Source organism: Urocampus carinirostris, chromosome 1 (assembly GCF_059441175.1).
Source record: "Urocampus carinirostris isolate Australia breed hairy pipefish chromosome 1, RoL_Ucar_1.0, whole genome shotgun sequence".
Classification (NCBI taxonomy): domain Eukaryota; kingdom Metazoa; phylum Chordata; class Actinopteri; order Syngnathiformes; family Syngnathidae; genus Urocampus; species Urocampus carinirostris.
Genome location: NC_142349.1, coordinates 11,430,688 through 11,450,931, shown reverse-complemented (window position 1 = coordinate 11,450,931; position 20,244 = coordinate 11,430,688). Strand labels below are relative to the sequence as shown.

At 37.4% G+C, this 20,244-nt stretch overlaps 1 protein-coding gene across 1 annotated transcript in view; it reads left to right on the top strand.

Annotated features, from left to right (window-relative positions):
- Positions 1–20,021, top strand: part of mrc1b (mannose receptor, C type 1b) — a 40,586-nt gene extending 20,565 nt beyond the window's left edge. Inside the window, exons 11-31 of the mRNA XM_088326471.1 lie at positions 849–997; positions 1,144–1,343; positions 2,543–2,658; positions 2,750–2,822; positions 5,691–5,844; positions 5,941–5,979; positions 7,768–7,931; positions 8,007–8,068; positions 9,348–9,448; positions 11,391–11,533; positions 12,295–12,400; positions 12,597–12,721; positions 12,814–12,858; positions 13,085–13,187; positions 14,776–15,008; positions 15,081–15,246; positions 16,405–16,569; positions 17,577–17,693; positions 17,775–17,930; positions 18,003–18,032; positions 19,544–20,021. Coding sequence (XP_088182597.1) covers positions 849–997; positions 1,144–1,343; positions 2,543–2,658; positions 2,750–2,822; positions 5,691–5,844; positions 5,941–5,979; positions 7,768–7,931; positions 8,007–8,068; positions 9,348–9,448; positions 11,391–11,533; positions 12,295–12,400; positions 12,597–12,721; positions 12,814–12,858; positions 13,085–13,187; positions 14,776–15,008; positions 15,081–15,246; positions 16,405–16,569; positions 17,577–17,693; positions 17,775–17,930; positions 18,003–18,032; positions 19,544–19,791 — 2,695 coding nt within the window. The 3' untranslated portion in view covers positions 19,792–20,021. The remainder of the gene's footprint in view (positions 1–848; positions 998–1,143; positions 1,344–2,542; positions 2,659–2,749; positions 2,823–5,690; positions 5,845–5,940; positions 5,980–7,767; positions 7,932–8,006; positions 8,069–9,347; positions 9,449–11,390; positions 11,534–12,294; positions 12,401–12,596; positions 12,722–12,813; positions 12,859–13,084; positions 13,188–14,775; positions 15,009–15,080; positions 15,247–16,404; positions 16,570–17,576; positions 17,694–17,774; positions 17,931–18,002; positions 18,033–19,543) is intronic.
- Positions 20,022–20,244: the final 223 nt, after the last annotated feature.

Genomic DNA, 20,244 nt, shown 5'->3' with positions numbered 1-20,244 from the left:
TAACCTGTGCAGTCCTTTAAGACATTTTGTGATTAAGGGCTATACAAATAAACTTGACTTGACTTGACCAAACATAGCAACGTGATTGGTCGAGAGTTACAATGATGTAGACAGTGCGTAACAGTCAAAACAACAAACAACTGCATCCTATGCAAGCTCTTTTGCAGGTGTCCAATATTAAAAACAGGAACAAATTAACACTCTGCAAAAGAAAGGTATCCAGTTTTAATCCTATGTATTTGTGAATAAATATGCATGCAGATATTTACTGTACATATACGTTATATTTCTTTGTATATTTGTTCATTAATAGACCATTTCATCAAATTGGTTTTGAAACACTCAGAGTTAAAGCAAAGTTAAGCATTGTGCCATTTTTAAAGCTCTACTTTTGATAATATAATTTCATTTCTTGACGTGGGATAACTACCTATAGGAATAAAATAGATACCGTACGAGATTGAAAACAGTCAAATACTGTACAGAAAAATGTAGCCTTGACATCTACATTGGTTTCAGTAAACATTAATTAAATTAATTAACAAAATAATCGATGAAAAAACATTTTTATACAGGGGAGAGACACAAAGGGATACTAGGTACAAGAGCAGCACCGAAACCGTTTTTTTATGCATATTACTTTTTAATGTTTTCGCTTGACGGGCCACATCAAAAAGCCGGGCAGGCCGTGTGTGGCTAGCGGGCCATAAGATTCCGACCCCTGTATAAAATTCTAATACAAAAATACTTTTTTTAGTGGGTATGTTGTCTTCTACAAATGGGGAGGCAGAGAGTTGGGGAGGTGCAGTGTTCCGTAGCCTTACTGCAATCAATGCAAATGTTTGCAGGGTGGACAACGCCTTCTTGGTTAGCTTGGTGGGGGCAAGGCCAGAAAAGTACTTCTGGCTGGGCCTTTCAAACCAGAAAAACACAGACGAGTTTGTGTGGACCAATGACAACGCGGTCAGGTTTACTCACTGGAACAATGAAATGCCAGGTATGCCAGTGGGACGATTATTTGTACGATTGTGATGTATTGCATATTGTTTTGATCATTTTTACTTAGTGTATCCTAGAAATCCCCAGAGGTTCTACTTAATAATGTATTTTCTTCTCAGTATTTATTTATGTATTCATCTAAAGGAAGTAGACAAGGATGCGTGGCCATGACAACGGGTGTTTTCGCTGGCCTCTGGGATTTGCTGCCCTGCGACAACAAGGAAAAGTACATCTGCAAGCACTTGGCCGAAGGTGCAGTTTTGACACCACCCCCACCTACCCTCAGTCCCCCACAGTGTGCAGATGGCTGGATACGAGTGGGAACGAGAAATGTGTGCTCCAAGGTGTGTGCTAAAACTTGAATTTGCAGAACTACCAGCAAATTATGAATTTTCGGCAGTTTACTACACCAGTTTATGAAAAGTTATGAAATACGCATTTTCTATGATATCTAAGAAAATTGAAGGTAGATCAAGAAATGTTAATTTCACCCCACCAGATGGTCATTTTGGTTTAAATACAAAGGCAAAATCAATAACTGTCCAGGGCACATTTAAACCAAAGGTGCCATCTACAGGAATCAGTCAATATCACAAGTCTAAGAATATAATCTAAGACAGTCTTTATCAACTGGTGGGTCGGGACAGAAAGTGGGTTGGGACCTGTTTTCAGTGGGTCACGGGCCTTTCCCTTGGCAAAATAATACTAAAACAATATAACTGAGGGTCTTTTAAACTCCTTAACAGTAGATGGCAATGATTCCCAGCAAATGCGAGTTGACAACCACCATTTCACATTCCAGAAAAAGACAGATAAAGTTTGTTACACATGTTAAGCATGGCCAAACTTCGATACAGTGGAGAATATATGGGTTACATATTTTATCTTGTTGAAAACAAAGCCAAGTAAAGCATTTTGGATTGCATTAAATTACAGCATAATAAGTATTAAGCATTATTTTTTATGTGACATATTCTACGCTACTTGGCCTTAAACAGCACACTTGTTTATTGAATTCAATTAAAAAGTGGATTTTTTTAATTTGGGTCTCAAATTGTAATTAGGGTTAGATGGTGGCTCCTAAAGTCAAACCAATGGTACAATGGTCTAAGAAGAACTTTTAACCTAAAATGGCGCTCTTAAATGCAACTCGGAAAACATTCAAAATCTAAAATCTCTTTATCCACTCTGAAATACAAGTTTCAATATTTAGCTGCTCTAAATTTGTCTGAAATGTTAAATAATGAAAACATTTTTTCATGGTTTTACCATAGTAGATGACAGACAATCAATAAACAAATAAAGCCAAAATAAGCACGCAGTTCTGAAATTCTGTATTTAAACTCTTTAGATTTAGCATGTTCCCCAAGCACTTTGGATGCTAGAGAGATAGGGAGATAGAACCACGAGGAACAAAACAAAATATAAAGCACATACAGATTGTCTTCATAACCTAAAATAGTTCGATATTATTTTTGTTTCATACTCACTTTCTCTTTCCCCTGACCCATTTTTAAAACCAAAAATCCTTCTCACCCTTCAGTTCTTTACCGGTCCTCGTTCATACGAGAAAACCTGGTATGAGGCAAGAGATTTCTGTCGGGCCATCGGAGGAGATCTCCTCAGCATTCACAGTAGCTCTGAGCTGTTTGTGGGACGGTATGCACTGTTTAGTGGGGTTTAAGAAAGCAAAGGTACTATTAGAAAAATCACAATGCATCCTGTGACCTTTTTCTTTTTTCGCCCCAAGGCATGGTAAAGCCTGGATTGGACTTCATATTGCTGACCCCACTGCAGGTTATGTTTGGAGCGATGGATCCCCTGTAAGTGCGTTGCAAATGACACATGTCGCATATATAGTGTTTCCTCTCCACTTAAGGTTAAAGTTTTCACAGGACCATCAATTTTTCAGAATATAATCTCATACTTATTGTGTGCAGCAGAACCATTCAATAAACGGCCCAAAATTAATCAACAAGTTTGCCCCAACTAAGGGGCCGTTCACACAGACATTTACGGCTGAATCACGGCCAGAAATTTCTGCCTTTGAGGCGGACGCTATTGGACGCATTGAGTTCGCCATTCAGACGAGATACAGCGGTGCTTAACACGAGGTCGGAAATTCGCGCGCGGGTGGCAGCGAGAAAAAGTATTGCGCTGCTCAATTCTTCAGAGCGCGGGAACACAGCCTTTCACGAGTGTATTGAGGCTGAACCACGGCCAGAAAATTCTAGCCGTTAAGCAGATGCTGTTATGCGCTGTTGGACGTTTTGAGACCGCTATATAGACGAGATAGAGCAGTGCTTTACTCGCGGTCGGAAATTTTCACGTGGTTGGCCGCGTTCAAAACTTTTGAGCTGCTCAGAAGTTTGAGCACGTGTTAAACCGCGTGCCGCACACGTGGTCAACACGAAGTAATGCGAGGAAATGACGCGGAACGACGTGCTCTGGCCGCGGCCAGGGCGTGGTTACACATGGGTAGGACGGGAAATTTCAGCGGGTAATCGTGGGTGGAGCATGGTAATAGCATGTTCTGCGCCTGTATCGCGGTGTTATTACGTGAAATTAGCGTGTTACGCGTGTGACAGTCAAACGCCTTTCTATATATACAGCGCGATTTGCCGATCACACGTCATTTGTGCTCGTGACGTCAAGGGGGTGAACATGGATCCCCGTCAGCGTAGTTTCTCTTCATTTCGAATAAATCTTTCGGTGCATTCGCAGCAGGGCTTTAATTCTGGGACCTTAACTTGGCCTTTTGGTTGAGAGTAAGAGTCCCGGCTCCTAAACTCTGTAGCGTATTATGAACTGATGATAATGTATAATGAATAAAGAAGAAAGATCAATCACCCTTTATCCCCACCCCCCGTCAGCGTAGTAATCTCGCTTTAATCCATTTTTATTTCTAGGCATTTCTTATCAAGATAATAAAATAAAAATGATGCCATAGCTTGAAATCTTGATCTTCACGGGACTGTGTCTTGTGCGGTTATGATTGCTACAGCCCGGTGCCGAGATTTCCATCCCCTCGCTAATACAGCAACCTTTACCTCGTTTTATCTCACTTATAGGGAATGTAATGGCGAACATATAACTAAAACCCCATCGTCTTGCATTTGTTGGAAACGTAATACAACTTAATCCACTCCGTCTTTGTTATTGATGTGAACGTAATCCAACAGTAATGCACATCGTATATAAAATCCTCCCCCCCCTCGCGTGAACGCGCATTCTGCTGCGCTTCCAACGAAAGCGATCGTATTCTATATAAAACGCTTATTAAAACTATAAAGCGAGCTAATTATAACAATTGGGAGATCCTAGTCTATATAACGCGTTTATTTAAACAATAAAGTGCGATCGTATTCTACAGAATGCATTTGTTAACGTGGATGAAAAAGTCACGCGAGGGGGTGGGGGGCGGTGTGGGTGTTGCGTAGGTGTGGGATTTGGGCACAACACCGGCTCGGGAGCTTTTATACCCGTGGTCCACACGAGAAAATGACGCAGAAATGACGCGATGAGGAAGCGGAACAGTCGCCGGCGTCTGTTTTGCGGGCATACCACCGATGAACAGCGGGTTAGCCAATTTTGCGCATTTTCCATCCCGGGCAACCACGGGCAAAAAAAAACCCGCAAAATTTTAGCCGTGATTCAGCCGCAAACGGCTGTGTGACCGGCCCCTAAAATCAAAATAGATTCAGAAGATGCACAGTATATTTTGTTTTGAAAGAGTTGAGGAATTCCCACAGTAGAGGATGTTTGAGTTAAGTAGATGTCTGAATATCTGGAAAATAAATACATAAATAAACTATTATGGCCCGCGGTGAGATGCGAAACCACTTTTAGGTGGCCTTTCCCTTTTTAGCAATGTCATTCACCTCCAGAGTTACCTACAGATTGCTGATAAAAGATTGTGATCCTGGCCAAATCTCTCTGTAAGCAAAATCAATTTTCACATCTGGGGTAACCTATCTGACTGCCTGTAAATGATGATGTTGATATTCAAAGTCATTCTGTCCTGGGAGAGTGGAATGTCTTTCTGGAAATAAAAAATGCTGGGTCAGCAAAACCAAAAATGCTATGTTATTTTTTTTTGGAGGGCATTTTCAGCTCTACAATGGCACCTACTGTAGTTTACTACACCAGCAAATTACGAAATATGCATTTGACGCAGTCTCAGCTTAAATTGCCTGTTCACCTGTTCGACCTTAGTTACAATTTCCAGTAGTGTGTCTTTTTTTGACTGACTTTTTTTATATCTACAATAAAGTTTATTGCTCCTTACCGGCTGCTTGTTTTTCAGGGGCCTTTTTTCACTTTTAGCTTGAAATCAGCAGTATGGGACATACAATTATTTTTTTTTATCCAGGCATGGTGTACAAGAAAAATAACGTTACAAAACAATTATCAAAATTCAGCACACAAGCCCACCCTCTAATTTTAGTATTTTGTTCTATAGTACTAAATTTAAGTTATATGTGAGTATGTCTTGTATTTTAAGTAGATAACGTTTAAGCAAAAAAAATAAATCTATTGAATGGTAAAGGAACATGGTAAGCTTTAAATAGCGCTTTTCAGTTGAAGACCTCCCAAAGCGCTTTACAATGTGAATTGAAAGCATTTGGTTTGATGGACTTTAATACTATTCTTTATTTTGTTAATATTTATTTTGTATTTTCACCTTTTAGGTAAACTTTGTGCATTGGCAAGAGGGCGAGCCAAACAATTTTCAGAATTCTGAATCGTGTGCCGAGTTCCGCATATATCGAGCCGACGACACGGGCTCGTGGAACGATGTCCACTGCGAGAGCTACAACGACTGGCTTTGTGAGATCCGTGCGGGTAATGAATAAATGAGTGTTGTTACTTTACTTTAAACAGCTTTAAACAAGTCTCAACTCATTTTTTATATATCTGTTGTTTTCTTTTTTGTTGCAGGAGTGACTCCTAAGCAACCTCCAAATGACACTGTCGTCGGTAAAGAGACACTTCAATATGGAGGACCAATCCTGCCATATGTAGAAATAAATGTAATGATAAATAAATACCTACAAATTGTAAACGTCATAAATAGATGGGCACATAAATAAATTACGTAATGCTTAAATTTATTACATAAATGCGATTTAGTCATATCTGTATATATTTGGTTATTTATTTTGTCATTTATTTTTTTTCGGTATTTATTTTATCATGTATTTTGTTGTGTATTTTGTCATTTGATTCGTTATGTATCTTTTGGTGTTTTTTGTTCTGCATTTTTTCATGTATTTTGTAGAATTTTTTGACGTCTATTTTGCCATTTATTGTTTCATGTATTTTACCGCGTATTTTGTCACACCAAATGTTATTCAAATAAGGGAGGCCGGTCAAACTGTCTGTACTCTGCACCTATTTCAACCAACAGGTGAAAAGCTCAACTAGGCTGCCTCTTTATTTAAATAACATTTCGTTTTGACAAGTTACATCACAAAACACACAAAAAAACAAAACAAAATACATGAAAAAATGAATACCGAAATACATAAATGACAAAATAAATGACCAAATACTATGTCTTATATTAATACTAAAATTAATGAATATATGCATTGTATTTTGTCATAGATTTGGGTACTGGTTGGTTGGTTGGATACCTTAACCACTAGGTTCGTAGGGGCACCATTTCCTGTGGTGTGCCTCGGGCAAGTACAGCCTCGTGGCACCCATCCCTCTCCAGGGTAACGTATGTTTCCAACCGGTCTCGACCTGGGGACCTCTCGCGTGATAGGCGAATGTGTACATGATTTATTTATGTGTTCATTTATTTATATGGCTTGAATGTGCAGGTATTTATTATTATACATGAATCCCTTGTTTTTCATGGGTATTGCATTCCAAAAAGGTCCAGCAATAGTCAAAACCAGCAAATTAGAAAAGCTTTATTTATCTATCAAATACTCTATTACTCTATTATACATTGAACACAAAGGACAAACCCAATAAAAAAAACAAATCAAATAACTTCCGCACTGTCAAATGATAATTTTAAAAATAATCTTCCTCTTAATTGCTCAACTGTATTGATAACACTATCCACTTTTCTTCACATGACACCTTAACGCCATCATGTGGATGTTATGGAAAGCTGTATTTACTTTCCGGTTGGCAACCCAAAATGTTGAAAGAGCCATATTGGACCCCCTAATAAAATGTCACTTTAAAAAAGTGCCATGGAGTGCCAATGAGCCTTATGCAGCTCTAGAGCAGGGTTAGAGAAGCTTATGTTGGAGATAGAAAGCATCTTCCTCTACCTTTTGGCCCCGGCTGCTTTTGTTGGTCCAGAGCATTTTGTTAACATGATGGCTTTAAGAGAAACCTGAAATTGAAAAAGATTTACACACACATAATGTAGGTTCGTCAAGCTGTTTTACGTATGTGTTCAACTCAGACCGCAATGTCATTAAGATGCAGGCAGACACAAGCAGAAAAAGGGCGGGGCGACTATTTAGCCAATCAGAATGCAGAACACTATGCGCGATGAAAATCCGCAAAGTAGCAAATCCGCGATAGCTAAACCCTTTACAGCAAGGGATTATTTGTACATGAGGCAGGTTTGGTCTTCTTTACTTTACCCTGAGAGCAAGCACAACTGGCCAAGATCTGGCATGGATGTGGCCTGCATTAGGCTCATCTGGGCCAAGTGTGCTTGCAATTATGGTTTGTCGGCATCAAAATGCATACTTTGTGGTTAGACAATGTCAATCATGTTTCCTCTCTAATTAGACTTTAACACCACTTCGGATGGTTGGTTGGAGTGGCGAGGTAATCAGTACTTTGTCAACTCCGTATCCATGGCCATGGAAGACGCCCGCCGTTACTGTAAACAACACCACGGAGACTTGGTGACAATCAACAGTGAAGCTGAAAACATCTTTATATGGAAACAGGTACGGCCAATTACATTTGGTTTGGTGTTAAAATCTTGACTCTAAGAGTGAATTATTTGGTTTTGGTCAATTCAGGTTTCTCGAAGCTATGGAACTTATTACATTGGTTTGTCAGTGGACCTTGATGGCTCCTTTTGGTGAGTAGCAGTCACTAAAACATAGGTTACTGCCACTCCAAGAAAAAAATGTCAAAGACTTAAAGTGATGCTTAATAATATTTGATGACTAGATGTCGCTGGATTGTGTGGTGACACTAAAAATGAATGCTATAAGACACAAGGAACAATACAAACTGCAGAGACTAAAAGCGACCAAACCGCAGAGTTTTTCTTCTTTTTTTTCTCTGCCTTTTCACAACATTTTGGGGTTTTGAGGGTACCCTTGGAAGCAAGACGGTAGACAATCAGGTCATCTTCCTCTAGTTGAGCTTCATGTGGTGTAAAAAAAAAAAAATATTGCACATTTGTATGATATTGTATTTTTGCGTGATATTAAAATCAATCTTTTTTTAAGGTATGTTTTTTTTTTGTTATGACAAGGAGCAATTAATACATAATGTCCCATTAACACACATGCGCATTATTCACATTTTGTCGAGATTCTCTCAGAAAATGATTACAAAATAATAAAGTAAATTCCACATGATACAGTTTACTACTTCAGAACATATTATACAGTACCATCTGGGATTAGGGAAAATGCATTTTTTTGTAATTAATCTATTCACAACCATTTACAATTATGGACAAACATGGTCCAATATACCTGTGCTGTCAGAGGATGAAATAAAGAATATTTAGTACAGTTATGGACATAAAATAGTAATATACAATATTGTTTAACTTTTGGCATTAGAAACTAGTGTATTTTTGTAGCCTATTCTTGTTCAACATTTATGTATGTTTCTTTCATATTTTATGTAGTTCTTTTCTAGTCTTGTTTTCGTGAAGTATTTCGATTTAGTACATTTTGTTATAATTTCTATAAAATGTTTATTGTTTCATGATTTTCCTACAATGGTTAATGTACAAATTTCTTATGCTTTTTTTTATTTCTCAACTAATATTTTCTAACGTAGCATTTTTTAAGATTTTATGTGATTCAGGATATGGTTGTTATATTTTGAGCACTTGTGTTATTCAAGTTCAAGAGCAAATCTCACAATAAGTAATTGTAGATGTAGAATATTTTTATACTCAGCGGTATCGTCATTAAAGAATATTGCATGAGTCAGGATCCATTCTAATATATTTCGATCAACGTGAAAACAAAAACTGAGAAAGTTAAAACACCGATTTTACACAAATGTGAAAATGTAACATTTAGATTCCTTGCATTTAGTCTTAGAAATGTCATATAGACAGTAGAAAACACCGTTAAAGCAGTGTAGATTGATATGTTTTTGTTTCAATCAAGGTGGATGGATGGCACTTCAGTGGGGTACCAAAGATGGGATGAGGACCAACCTAATCCCAGTAGCTATGATGAGAACTGTGTCGCCATGTCCTACTTTATGGGTGAGAACACGTTTGAAGTCCACTGCACCGACAAATTGATTCGGTACAACAATTATGGCAAATACTGACATTCTTGGGAGGTTATTTGAATTACGTAAGTGTAATTTAAATGTTTTCGGTGCCCGGAGTTGGTGTTACTTTACAGAGGAGATCAGTTTCAGGTCAGCGCTGCAGAGATTTGATTTAGTTGAGCATTTGTGCTCTTGAGATGAATTAAGCCGAGGTCCTTTTCTTCATTATCTTTCATCACTGTGGAATGTTAAACTTTAAGCAAAAGGGTGTTGGTCTAAGTTATTTTCACTTTTATGTGGAAAAACACATTTTCATTAATTTCGTTGATTAAAATGATGCATTTAGAATCGTCAAAAGTAAAGCGAAGATGCATTAATTTCTATTGCCTTCAAAGTTAAAGCTTTTTCAATTGGTTAATTGAATACTTGTTAAAGCAGGTTTACATTTTCAAGTAAGAATGAGTATTTGCAGCTTTGAAGCTGTAACTCAATTTTAAATCTTTATCTTAAAGATTGTCTAACTCAAAGCTCAAGTTTTAAAACTGTTACTTTAGAATGTATTGTATTTTCTGGACTATAAAGCACACCTAAATACCTCAATTTAGCCAGAAATTTGAAAGTGCGCCTTATAATCCAGTATGCCTTACATAGTGGTAAATTCAGTGCATAAAATTGGAAATGCATCGTCACAATTACATGATACGTCACATGATAACTGTTCTGCCTTTGAGAAACATATATAATGGTCTTCAAGTGTCTTCAAACATGTTAATCATATATTGCTGGGCAAATCCTCTTTTATTGTTGCTTTGGACAATAATTGTCAGGAGTTATGAAACATACAGTGATCACTAAAATGAAGATTTTTGGATTAAATTGACATGTTCTTGTTTGTCTTTTTGTTAAATGATACCCCATATGATAACTGTTCTGCGATTGACAAACATATAGAAATCTTCGAGTGCCCTCTTGTCGTTAACATGGTAAATGTTTTTTGCTTAATTAGTTTGGTGGTGAAACCAGATGTCATAATGTTTATTTATGTTTTATAAAATAAATAATTTAATTTTGATGGATTTATTTTTATATGCAACCCTAGCTCTTACTGTAGTTTTAGTTCCATACGCCTCATATTCCAGTGCATTTTATATATATTATATATATATATATATATATATATATATATATATATATATATATATATATATATATATATATATATATATATATATATATATATATATATATATATATATATATAAAAAATATCACGAAAGACATTTTTTTCTTCTAGGGCGGAAAATACATTAATACACATCAGTTTAGTGTAAAAAAATATTCACCGGTGTAAGATAGTTTTCAACTTCCATCTGGGTTGCTTTAACTCTATATAAATGGAAATTATTAAGTCAAGTCAAGTCATGTTTCTTTGTATAGCCCTTTATCACAATAAGTCTCAAAGGGCTGCACATAACACAGACTACAGACTATTTTACACCATTCCCTGATCTAAAACCTACATCAGGGGAAGGAAACACTCAAAACCTCAACATGAGGTTTTATGACATATGTTTGTAATGCACTATGAATAACCAAAGAACAAGTAACATTAAAAATACAAAAATGAGCACTGCTTGTTTTTCCCCCCCAATTTTTGTAGTTTTAAAAGCAAATGTGAATTTCATAATTTGCTATTGACTACAGAAGATTCAAAGAGATTGTTAGCACTGCATTCTGTAAGCTAAAGGAACAACTCTATTCAGTGTGTACCCAAAAGAGACACTTTTTAGGGGATTGAGTTGGAGTCTGCACCCATAGAATTTACACTGCAGAATTAATTTAAATCTCAACCACATTACAAGCAAAAAACGTCCACATAAGTGTCAGACTTTCTGCTTGGCAACCACTCACCCAATGTCATGTATTGGCAGGCTTGTGGCGGGGCTTCAACTGCGGTGAAGAGCATCAGTTTATTTGCAAACGTGGAACGACGGTACAAGTCAACACAACTGCACCCCCCACGGTTGCACCCAAAGGCGGCTGCCCTCTCAAGTGGACCAAGTTTGACTCCAGGGTAAGGATGTCGTCATCATTCGATAAAGTTTAACAAAAACCTAGACGCTTGTACTGGACCATTGACACTTGCAATAGTACCTTTTTGCCATAACCAGTAAATTCGAACTGTTGCTGTCCTTGAGTTTAACTTCTATTACCCCCTTTCATTTTTGTTTTGGAGGCAAATATTACTTTCCAGCAACGTGCTTTAAGGTTCATGTCTGGTAAGGAACAAAAATTTAACCAATCTTATTCATCATTTGATTTCCAGAGCTAGAAAGCAATTGATAGCAGTAGAGATAAAAAAATCATTGTCTTTCCTTCAACTTATAAATTAATTCTATGCGCTGCTCCTATTGAATAAAGTATCAATAGATTATTATCATCATTATGGATCAATATGAATAAACAGGCCATGCGACAAGAAAAAAAAATTGTTGGCTTGACTTTTTTCTAGCTTTGTATACTAGCACGAATTTTGTTGTTTGGGGTTGGAGTGTACACCAAATCACAAACCTTGGTCTCACTTTCGCCCTTTGCCGTGAGGCAAGACAATTGCGTGATTCACTGTGGTACTGCAGAAGCTCAGCCCAGTAATACTTTAGATAGTAATTTTAAATTCATATATATTCATATAATAATGTGAAAATTTAGAGGTTGAAAAAATAACCTCCTCTGATTGCACGGTTACAGTTTCTTTTTATTTTTTGCTAGTGTAGAAACTGTCACTAATGTCACTAAATGTGTGTCTAAAAGTACTCCTTCCTTTAACATTGCCAGTGCTACAGCATCAACAGTATTCGTAAGACCACTTGGGAAGAGGCGAGGAAACAGTGCTACTCAATGGGTGGCAATTTAGTTTCTATACCCACCAGGCGGGTGCAAGGTGAGCTGACGTTTACGAAACATACTGAATAAAGTAGAGGAAATGCTGTTGTTCTTTTTCTGGCTATTGGTGTGTGCGTGTGAATGGGTGAGTGTGGAGCACATTGTAAAGCGCTTTCGGAGGTCTTCAATGACTTGAAAAGCACCATTTACCATTTTCCATTGAGTCTTAAAATGTCATGTTTAAAAATCTCCAGCGTATTTAGTCACCAAAATGGCTGAAGTGGCAGCAGACCTGTGGATCGGTCTCAACAGTTTGAAGCAAGAAGCATTTTTTTGGAGTGACGGGAAACCGAGGCGATACACCAACTGGGGCTACTCAGTAGGTGCAAATAGATGGTTAACATGCGTATGAATGAAATGTGCTTAACTTTGGAGTGTTTGCTATGGATTTAAATCTTTCCATTGTTATAGACGCACAGACGTCGTCCGGGGACGTTTTATCAAAGATGGAATGAGGTAGATACGAATTTATTAAAATGTTTATAATACGATATTGTGGTCTGACACAAATGAATGTTGACCATCAATTGTAATTTGTTGATCAAGCTGACGATATGAAAAATTGAAAAACCATTCAGCATCTTATGTGCATTTTCTATTCAAATATGTTTGTCGTTTTCTTTTCTTTTCTTTTTTGTGAAAATGATAAAAGAGAAAGTTTGCCAACCTACATCTTTTCTAGGAAAGCTGTGTTATCATGAGCAACAACCCTACTAATGGGATTGGCAAGTGGATGATCAAGTCCTGCAATGACACCAATGGATTCATCTGTACTAGGAGTCTCGGTACGTGCAATGTAATTTTTTTTTTTAAACTTCTTAAGCTTTGCACTGATGTGATCATTGAAATAGCCATGGATTCATTTTCAGGACTGAACAATCACAGTCCACAGAATTACTAAGGAAAGCACAGTTTTTGATAATAATAATAACATTAATAATAATAATAATGATAAAACATTCTACTTCAAAGCCCCTTTTGGGACACCCAAGGTCGCTGTACATAGAGTAACAAACAACAATAAAGTAAGAATAAAACAAGCATGTAATAAATAGTCAATAAAAAACACAGTTGAGTTAAAAGGAGGCAGTATGTGAGGCAGACGATCATGAAAGGGATAGTCTGAGGGGGTGGATTTTGAGTCTGGATTAAAAGGTGGACAGGGTGGCGGAATTTCGGAGGTCAGGCGGCAATGAGTTCCAGAACTGGGGCGCAGAGCGGCTGAAAACTCTGCTCCCAATGGAGCTGAGACGGGCAGCGGGTATAGTGAGATAAGGGGGAGGAGGATGATCTGAGGGTTTTCCATGATTTGTCAGCTGAAGAGGAAAATACAAAACAGCTAAGCCCCTGTGACTTTTGTCAACAGTTTGTTGCAAAGGTCTTTACATGAATTCCCAATACAATTTAAACAACTACAATGATTTAATAATTTAGTAAACTCACCAGTGTTATGTTGTTCACACCAGTGAGTGTTAATATTACTCTTTGAAAGTGTCTCTAAAAACTTTATTGTGTTAGATACCAATACTCATGAGGGCAAATGCAAAAAATAACCCCCCCAAAGCAGTGGCTCACAGACACAGGCACTAGGTGCTGCTACAGCTCTTGCACTTTTGACCTATCTTCAAATACAGTACCAACTTTTCAGTTTTCATGTCAAATTTCTTGTTAAAAACGGCACTATTAGCATTGTGCGTGCGTCTAAATTTTTTACATCTACCAAACAGTTTGGTAAAGAAACACTAGGGAGCTGTTGTTGATTACGTTGATATGTCAGCCCTCTGTAGTTTGTTTGCTATATTGCAGGCAAAAGGAAGGTTTGTTATCGACACAACGTAACAAAACTTACAATTTTTCGAGCCTCAACGCCAACTGTAATTATTATTTTTTGTCCCGTACTTATGGTATGGTATTTAAAAACACTTAATTAACTTTTACTCAAAAAGTAATGTGAGTGTATTTATTACTATAATGAGGAGAAAAAAATGCAATGGTAGAAGGTTATTAATAGTATATGTGCAATTACAAGCAAAAATACGATATAAACAATGAACAGATTTCAATTCTTCACTTTGGATAGATGTGGTAATTAGGCTTTTGTTGACGTGGAAATAATAAACTTGTCTTCAGAAATTGTTTTGCATAGGGAGCTACAACTCGTGGGAAACCGCTGCATTTGTGACTGTTGCATTTTAATCTTTAAGGAGACCTATCTCAATCCGAGGATCCCCGATGCTAGCGTGCAGATAACCGGTTGCTTTCTACATCGCTACTTGCACTGAAAGGAGAAACGATCAAATTTTGTATTACAATTGTACAATGACAATAAACACTGTTCATTCTTTCATATAGATGTTTTTCTTTTTTAAAAAGACCCAGGGCTCCCATCCCAATCCGAGCCGGCCGTTCCCAACATCTTTGTATCCTTGGGAAACGACAGCATCATGGCCGTGCCAGTCAACATGACCTGGGATGCGGCCAAGAAGCACTGTGACGGCAACAAAGCCAACCTGGCCAGTCTGAGGAATGAGTGGACGCTGGCCTACGTGGAGCTCTTGGCCTTGAATCTCAACTCCCCTTTGTGGATCGGACTGAATAAGCAGAAGGTGCGCTGGCGGCGCATAGCCATCACGATTAAAACGCAATTTCTTTGTAAATAACGAGCACCTTGCTTTCAGACTGGTGGTTATTTCCGATATGTCGACGGCTGGCACATGAGCATGGCCAGCTGGGCTGAAGGCGAACCAAGCCAGAACCGGCCTTGCGTGTATTTGGATGTGGATGGAAAATTCAAAACAGCCCAGTGCAATGCCACCATGTACGCCGTTTGCATGCAGTCGACAGGTGTGATATAAACCACTGTTTATTTGTTATGTATGGTTACAAAATACAATCTAACGATAAACCAATAATGAAACCAGAAACCATGAAAAGGCAAATAATGAAAGATTAAGCAAATAATGCAACAAACAACACGGTAAAAACGTATTGTAATTGCAAATAAGGCTTCATTTTTTCCCCATATGAGAAAACAATTGTAGAAAACATATTTGTACAAGCATTTTGTTCACAATTTTACCAAAGGTTTTTGTCATTTTGGCCTAAATATCAACAGCAATTTTACTAGAAGTTTATACGTATCCCTGCATGTTCTTACAATGATTTAGTTTACCACAGATCATTTCTTGTATTTTATACTGCTTGTCAAATACAACTATTTTTGTGTGGTGTGCTATGCCAAATCTTGGCAAATTACAATTTCTATGAAAACTACGAAAATCCATCAAACCTGACAGAACTGGAAGTGTTTTGAAAAGAAGAATGGTCAAAAATACGTGCGGCCAGAATCCAGACCTGCTTCGGAAGCTATACAAATAGATGTATTAATATTGTGGATTTTTTTTTTGTCGGGGTACCCAAATATATGCACAACTAGAATATCCCTGTTTTTGTCTGCTAAATGGTATATTTAACTAAACCAAACAACCAATTTATAAAGGAAAATCTTGATCAGGGGTGCTAAAACCTTTTCAACTGTTTGTTATGCCCGTTTTCTGGTCCAAAGTGTAAGAACACCGAGTAAGAAAAACTAATCAAAATGAAAAAGCAAAGCGGCTTCAGAAGTACCGTAACATGGTCACAAAACAAGGTCATCAAATAAACAATTGGCATAAAAGAATAACCGAGAAGCGGTGAAAGAAATGATCGCCATTAACAGTCCCTTCATTTGCTTTGAAACATCGCACAGCAAATTTGTACTGAAAGCACGGAACAAAGAACATGCCATTGAGTAATCATTTAGTACAATTGAATTTCTCCAAAATATATGTGCAGCGTTAATGTCATGGTGATGTCAGTATGGTACAACTTTTACATAAAGTAATAAGGAAAACAATTGTGTTTTATTATTACTCTTCTGAAATTATTCATGTGCAAATGTTTTTTTTTTTTTCAAATACGTTTTATACATTAAATGAGTTACATTATGAGTTTTTCGCGCAGATGTGCCGCCAACACAGTCAGCCAACTATCCGGGGGTTTGCCCTGATGACACCGTGACTGATTATAGCCAGAGTTACACGTGGCTCCCATATAAGAGCCACTGTTACATGTTTGTCACCGACGAAATCGAGTGGCCGGATGCAGCCTCCAGCTGTGCCAGACATGGTAGGTTTTTCTGCACTGTTTTCTTTTTTACACAGTGACAAATACATAGCCTCAGGTGATGAAAGTCCTATGTATTCTTAGTTTGATTTAGCATCTCTTTGCCAGTGTTGGGTACGACACTGGGAAAATAAAGTTACTAGTTACAATTCCTTGCTACTTCAACTCAAAATAAATTACCTTACTCCCCTGATTACTGACACGAAAGTAGAGCTGTACTCCGAAAGTGAGTATTTAGTTAAAAATCACCACATATACTCACTTTGAGTCCGACCCATTAAAACATTTACACTAACCAGTGGAAGCGGTGAACCTTTTATGTTTCATTGCTTGTGCCATCTTAAGAGATTGCAAACTAACACAGCTGAGACATTCCATATCCATTTTGTATTTTGTCTCCAAACCACTCGAATATATCCTTCTCCATTTCTGAGGAATGTCCAAGATTTTTTTTTCTGCAGCCAGGATTTATCGTTAAAAAAACAGAGAAAAAGAAAAAAATTCACTATTCACACTCTTTTTTTCATAAAATTTGTGTTCACATTTTCCCCATTCACTTCCCGTTTGTTTTTCCTGTATTAAACATGACCCCTCCCTACGAGCTTCCTACTATTTGCTCCTGGTGACGCACAATATTTGCATACCAACGGACCCTCTGGTTTCATTATTTTATTTTGTAGTTGTGAGGATTGGCTTGGGTGTGTGTATGTACGGTAGGGAGAATATCAGCCCTTCAGTAGGGAGAAATTACTCCGCCTTGTATTAGTTGTATTTTTAGGTAGATATAAACTAATGTTATATTCAGTTTTATACAAGAGCGAATGGGGAACTTTTGATGAGCAAAAGACATAGTAATTGATTCATGAACTTTATTAAAAAGTATGTACAGTACCCGTTACAGAGAAAAGTAACTTATTTTTAACACAATAGTCCCAACACTGCTCTTACTACTATCACCAACGGAGCCCTGTTCACTGGGAAGGAAATATGAAATATTTTCTTTTTTAAAGGTGGATATTTAGCCAGCATCGAAGACCCCGAGGAGCAATCATTTATTCAAAACAATGTGGAAATGTTTCAGGACAGCCACAGCTCTTTCTGGATTGGCCTGTACAAAACACACAAAGGTGAGCTGGCATCTATTTCTCTTTTGAAATTTCAGAACAGTACTGCCGGAAGCCCTTAACGACATCTTCGTTTGGTGTTAGGCTTATGGCTGTGGTTGGACAAAACAATACTGGATTACACGAACTGGGGTGAAGATGCTACTGAGCGGGACTATGGAGAGATGCGAACCTCAGATGGCCAGTGGTCATCCGGCTTGAGGTGGAATGACCGAGCATACATCTGCGAAACAGCTAAAGGTTGCGACTTTGAATAACAACAATTTTCAAAAGCATTTTAGGTTTGTGTAAAGGATGTTTTGTCCCTTACAGTGATGCCCAGAGATACTGACCCTGAATATCGTAAGTTCTTCCTGATTATTCATTTTTCAAAAAACTGACATTTTTAATAAGACACCAAGGCTGCAACAACGAATCGATAAAAATTTTAAAATCAATTATTAAAAGCAATGGCAACTAATAACCTCATCGATTCGTCATGTTGCTCGAATTATGAGCCACTGAGCATGTTAAATCAATACTGAGCTTGGCTCTTGTTGAGAAGTTGTAGGATTGTTGTAACAGTTTGGTCTGGCAGACGGCGCCTTGAGATCGTTTTTATGAAAGTATCTTTAATTTGTTGAAAGAATCTTTTCTTTATTGAAGATAGCATCGTTACAGAAAAAAATTGCATGAAAAGCTACAATGTTACCTTTCTTTAAGGAAACAGAAAGTGCTGCAAGAAGGCAGAGTAAAAAATATCAAAATAAAAAAATTCGTTGACAACATTTGAAAAGTGGATTTATATTTCGATATTTTTGGGGCGGATAAAAATCTTGCTCCACATAAAATTAATTATATTGCTTTTTCTTTCTTTTTGTTTTGTATGATAAGTCTAAATGCAATACGATCTTTGAATTAAAGAGTACCGTAGCTTATGCTTTTTCAGGCGTATCGCATGCATTTGTATGTATTTTTGTTTATTGTTAAGTCATTTCAAAAACACTTTATTTTTCTATTGTTTTAGATTATAGAGTATTCTATAGTTTTGTGCATCTTCTATCAGTCCAAAACGTATATACTTTGAATGTAGAGGGAAATTTAAAAAATGTGTTTTTTTCCAAAAATCCGATTCATCGATTAATCGAAAGAATAATCCACGGATTCATGGATTATCAAAATAATTGTTTATTGCAGCCCTATAAGACACACAAAACGCTTAAATTGAACAGAAAATTGGAAGTTTAATTTGATGCCATAAGTTTGAGTGAATTCAAGACCTTTCAGCTGGGTAAACTACATATGAGTGGAGCATGTACCCAAATTAAATGAGAGTTGAGAGGGTTCCCCATTCAAAGTAGTAACCTGTTTTACTGACCAGATTCACAAAACATTTAATGCAATGGGAATCAAACCCAAGAAGTGAGGTGAGAGGGCAAATACGTTAACACTAGATCACCAGTGGTACAGGTAACACGCGGTTAAATATTATTTTTACTCATTGTACTAAAAACAGTGATTTTTATAGTGCATTCATTTAAGCAGGCTACCCAATTCTTCATCAACAACAAAATACTACTCAAGCTCTTTTACGTACGTATACAATGTTATTGACGCACAGGTGAACTTTGTACTCTGTGCTTAAGATGGCGCCACTGTAACTGTATTCAGTTGGATTTTGTGCGTACAGTAGACAGTAGCGGATTGACACACCTTTTTGTATGACAGTCGAGTTACACAATTTTATTAATAAGTGTTAGAGTACTAGTTATAGAGAAAAGTAATTGTGTTCCTTTGTAACACATTACTCCCAACAATGAATATGCTGAGTGCACAAACTAAAAAAACCCGATGTTCTGAAAATTTGTGTGCAGAGCCTCACATAAGTGAAGACGACAGCTCGCGCAGGCACACCAGCCTGATCGTGGTTCTTATCATCACCATCACGTCAGCGGTGGCTGTCGTTGCCTTCTTCCTGTACAAGAAGTCGCCACGTGCGCTTCCTACCTTCGACAACCCATTGTACTTTGGCCGCGAGCGGACACAGCCCGACGTTGTGGACACCAACAAACTGATGGAGAAGGCCGAGGAAGAAGTCATCGAACCCATCATCACCATGTGAGCAGTGTTTCACACTGTGTTTTAAGTATTTCGGTCCTACTGTAAATGTTTTTTTTTTAATTCAGTTATTTAAATGTGTGACTAATGCAATTAATTGGTATTTTATTGTGGTTTCATGTTTTTCCGCAAATAAATGGCCGTGTTCCATAATATGCTGTTAATGGCTTGCGCCCATTAGTTGTGTAAACATTTCACAACTTTGAATGACAATTAAACGTGGCTTCAAACAAGTCTTATAACTTTTTTGTGTTCCAAAAATTACAGGCAAATATCCTGATATCATTACAATCATTCATTCTTTGCATTCCTTATATTTTCAATGGTAATCTCAAATTCTTAAACTGGCTAAATGTAAGGAAATAGTACATGTTTTTGAAACAAGACAGACTAGAGTCTGCAGCATTTAGGATTAGACAGGGATTAAGATAACTAATAAAAATAGATCATGAACAGA